At 31.6% G+C, this 3,390-nt stretch overlaps 1 protein-coding gene across 1 annotated transcript; it reads right to left on the bottom strand.

Moving 5' to 3' along the window:
• Positions 1–741: 741 nt before the first annotated feature.
• On the bottom strand, positions 742–2,233 carry LOC107775370 (uncharacterized). The gene has a single exon (XM_016595093.2). It carries the CDS (start codon positions 1,982–1,984, stop codon positions 923–925), a length of 1,062 nt encoding a protein of 353 aa, XP_016450579.1. The 5' UTR covers positions 1,985–2,233; the 3' UTR covers positions 742–922.
• Positions 2,234–3,390: the final 1,157 nt, after the last annotated feature.

Below are 3,390 nucleotides of genomic sequence, written 5' to 3'. Positions count from 1 at the left end.
TGATGAGATTCATTTGCTATTGGTTTTCACTGCTTATTGCATTTCTCCTTGCACTTAGACAATATGATCAATCAATAAGAAAACCACTCGATCATATATACTAACATTAATCTAAAAAAAATTTATACACACTTCAACAACAACATATCCAGTATTATCTCACACCGCGGGGTCTGGGAGGGTACCGTGTACACATACCTTACCCCTATCTTAGGAGGATAGACTAGTTATTTCCAATAGACCCTCGGCTCAAGATTTATACACACTTCAAAGTTTATAATTCCATCTGCATGAGCTTTGCAAAGTTTAAATGGTCCCCAAATCCAGATTAAGGATGAGTTTTGCCGAAATTTTACGACCAAAGTAAATATAATTTAACTTTAATGAATCTTATGATTAATAAATGGACCTAAGCAAAATGGAATATTCATATAGTTGTGCTTCACTAGCTTGAGAACGTAATTAATTCGTCCAGAGTGTTCAAAGTTTATGAAGTTCAAAGTCTTCAATCATTTCCTACAGCTAAGCTACTAACAATATAGGAGTATATCCTATTCTGACAAAATTCAAAAATATAAGAGAAAAATCTCCAACTTCGAGAGCAGTGCTTGACCTAATTAAACCCACCTAGATATGTGAAAATATGTACCGACTATAAACAAATGGTATAGTACTAGACAACTAGTATTACATATTAAATCTGGAAACAGAAGAAAAATATCCAACTTAATCAAAGATAAACTTTTTTATTTATTTTCAACACACTGTCTTTCTACATTCAAGCAGCAAAGTCCAAAATACCAGACTTTGCCATATTCCATAAATCAAAAATAAATAAAAAGAGAGGAGAAAAAACAGGTTGTAACATAAGATATAGTAACACAATAAAATCTAGAATATGAAATTACAGTTTATTCCAGTCCTAATGTCTGCAGGAGAAATGATTTTCTTGGTCCAGAAACTGAAATTGATACCTGGAATTGTCCAAATAAATTGAGCTAGTGTTATTATTACCTGCAACTGGGATTTGTACCTCGTTTGTCATTGTAGTACTACAGCTGCTGTTGGAATTTTTGCTGTCCCAATTTTCAAGAAATCCCATGTAACAATTGTCAAAATAATCTATATTGCCTCCTCTGACTCCACTATTCTGATAATCAAATATAGAACTAATTGAGGAACTTGTACCCCCTAAGTAACTTTCCATGATCCCAACATTAGCAAATTTATTTTCAAGAGTTTGAGAATTGGCTTCAACATTTTTAGGGTTTGTTTCATACAATTCTTTCCCCTTTTTATTGCCTTTGATCATCATTTTTTCTTTGGTGTTCTCCCTTGCCTTTGCTCTAGCCTTGTCTTTTAACTCCATTTTTCTCAATTTTCTATGATCTTCACATTCCAATATATGGGACTCACTCATTATGTTGTTTTGATCACCTATACTATTATTGATCTCTTGTGGGATGTTTCTTGAGAGCTCTTTGATTGCATTCTTGGACTTGGAAAACAACCATTCTATAGTTTTACTTGCCTTATCAAACCCTAACATGTCTTGTAAATCGAAGAACTTACGCGCTATTTGAAGGGATAATCTCATTCTCCGATCTCTCACACCTTGAGCAGTGCAAATCTTGCTATGCCTATCCTTTTTTCCTGTTCTCCTTCGCGGTTTTGCACTTAGTTTTCTCTTCTTTGATGATGGTGATACAGGCTCAGCCTGCATTTTCTTGCTGGGATTTGAACTCTGGTCTTCTATGATTTTCACGTTAGCCTCTGGCTCTTGTTGCTGTTGATGGGAAAAGATTTGGCTTAATGGGGATTCATGGTCATCAAGAAATGGAGAAGGAAAGTTATTCAAGAAAAAAGGATGATCTTCTACTATTATTGAAGTTGAATTAGGGTTTTGATGATAAGCATCATGTGCATAAGAATGTTTAAGCAATTCTTGTGAGGTGTAGGAAAAAGGGTTGCTTTTGGGAAACATGTATAAGGTTTTTTAAGTAGCAAGTGTCAAAAAGTTGGTCAATCAAGCTAGGGTTTTGGTTATATTTGCAAGTTATCAAGAAACTTAGGTGTTGCTTTATTCCATAATATTGAATATGTATTTGGTGAAAGGAATAAAGCAGGAAAAGATGAAGTTGTGGGAAGGGGATAGGGTAGAGACTAGGGATTGACTAAAAACACATTTGAATGACTAAAGCAGTGGAGGAAATGGAAGAAATGGAATGGTAGTGGAAATAGTTGTGGAATCCTGAAATAGTATATATTGGAAAGTGAGAAAAAAAGTTACCTATTTATATATGGGATTTTGTCAAAAAATTAAATTTGGATCTAATTCATATATTGATCAGTATAAAGAATATATGTTAACATAGTAAATTGTGTTGTTTTTCAGATTACTAATCTCAATTTTATAAACAGTTACTCGTGATTATTATTTTGTGGAGTAGATGACTTAAAAGATAAAATTCTTTTAAATATCATCATATAGAAGTTAACCTCAATAAATTTAGCACAAATGGTTAATTAGCAGTGATATTTTTTATTTGTTTTTAAGTTATATTACTAACAACGTAAAAAAAACTTTACACATTAACATAGTTTGACTTGTTATAGCAAGTCATTTATAATTTTTATCAAGTAATCAATTAATTTTTCTCATAAAAATTTTGTAAGTAATTTTAATTTTTAAATCAAGTGGATGAGAGACTAGACTAGAATGTGAGTATGTGAAACTGCCACGTGATAGCAGGTGAGATATTGATAGTAACTGGACCTAGCTCGAGGTATGATGGGCTGGGTGAAGGGGTAGGTGATTTTTTGGGGGAAATTTAGTGAACCGTTGTGCCCAATAATAGCCGGCAATATATATATATATATATATATATATTAATGTACATATAATATACATATGTTATATATAATTAATATATTTTTTATATTTAAATTAGCGACTATAATTATTTTTGAATTAATTAGGGTTTATCAAAAATAATTTCCATTTACCTTACATAAGGTAGGGATAAGGTCTGCGTGTACCCAATTCTTCCTAAACTCAAAATAGGAAATCATAGAATATGTTATTGTTGTTATGATTAATACGTTAAAACCTTTTTTTTTTGTGGGCCTTTGGGTAGAGAGCTAAAAAGGGGTAGATGTTGCCCAAACCTATTGGTATAGCTATGAAAGCTAAAGAGTGAAGGACAATTATTAATTCAAGCAACACCAAAACTTGTTTGCTTTTAGCACCTATAATAATAAAATAATAATAATAATAATAATAATAATAATAATAATAATAATAATATAATATGGAACTTTGAAGACATTGCTCTTTGACTACCTGTCTATATGTCACTTTCACTTTTACATCTTTTAAATATTTGATTT

The sequence above is a fragment of the Nicotiana tabacum genome, chromosome 24, assembly GCF_000715075.1.
Source record: "Nicotiana tabacum cultivar K326 chromosome 24, ASM71507v2, whole genome shotgun sequence".
Lineage (NCBI taxonomy): Eukaryota > Viridiplantae > Streptophyta > Magnoliopsida > Solanales > Solanaceae > Nicotiana > Nicotiana tabacum.
The sequence above is the reverse complement of the archived record's forward strand: the minus strand, read 5'-3'. Positions and strand labels throughout refer to the sequence as shown.

Bases quoted from the DNA above. Each gene is read 5' to 3' on its own strand.
- LOC107775370 (XM_016595093.2), bottom strand. From the start codon at position 1,984: ATGTTTCCCAAAAGCAACCCTTTTTCCTACACCTCACAAGAATTGCTT.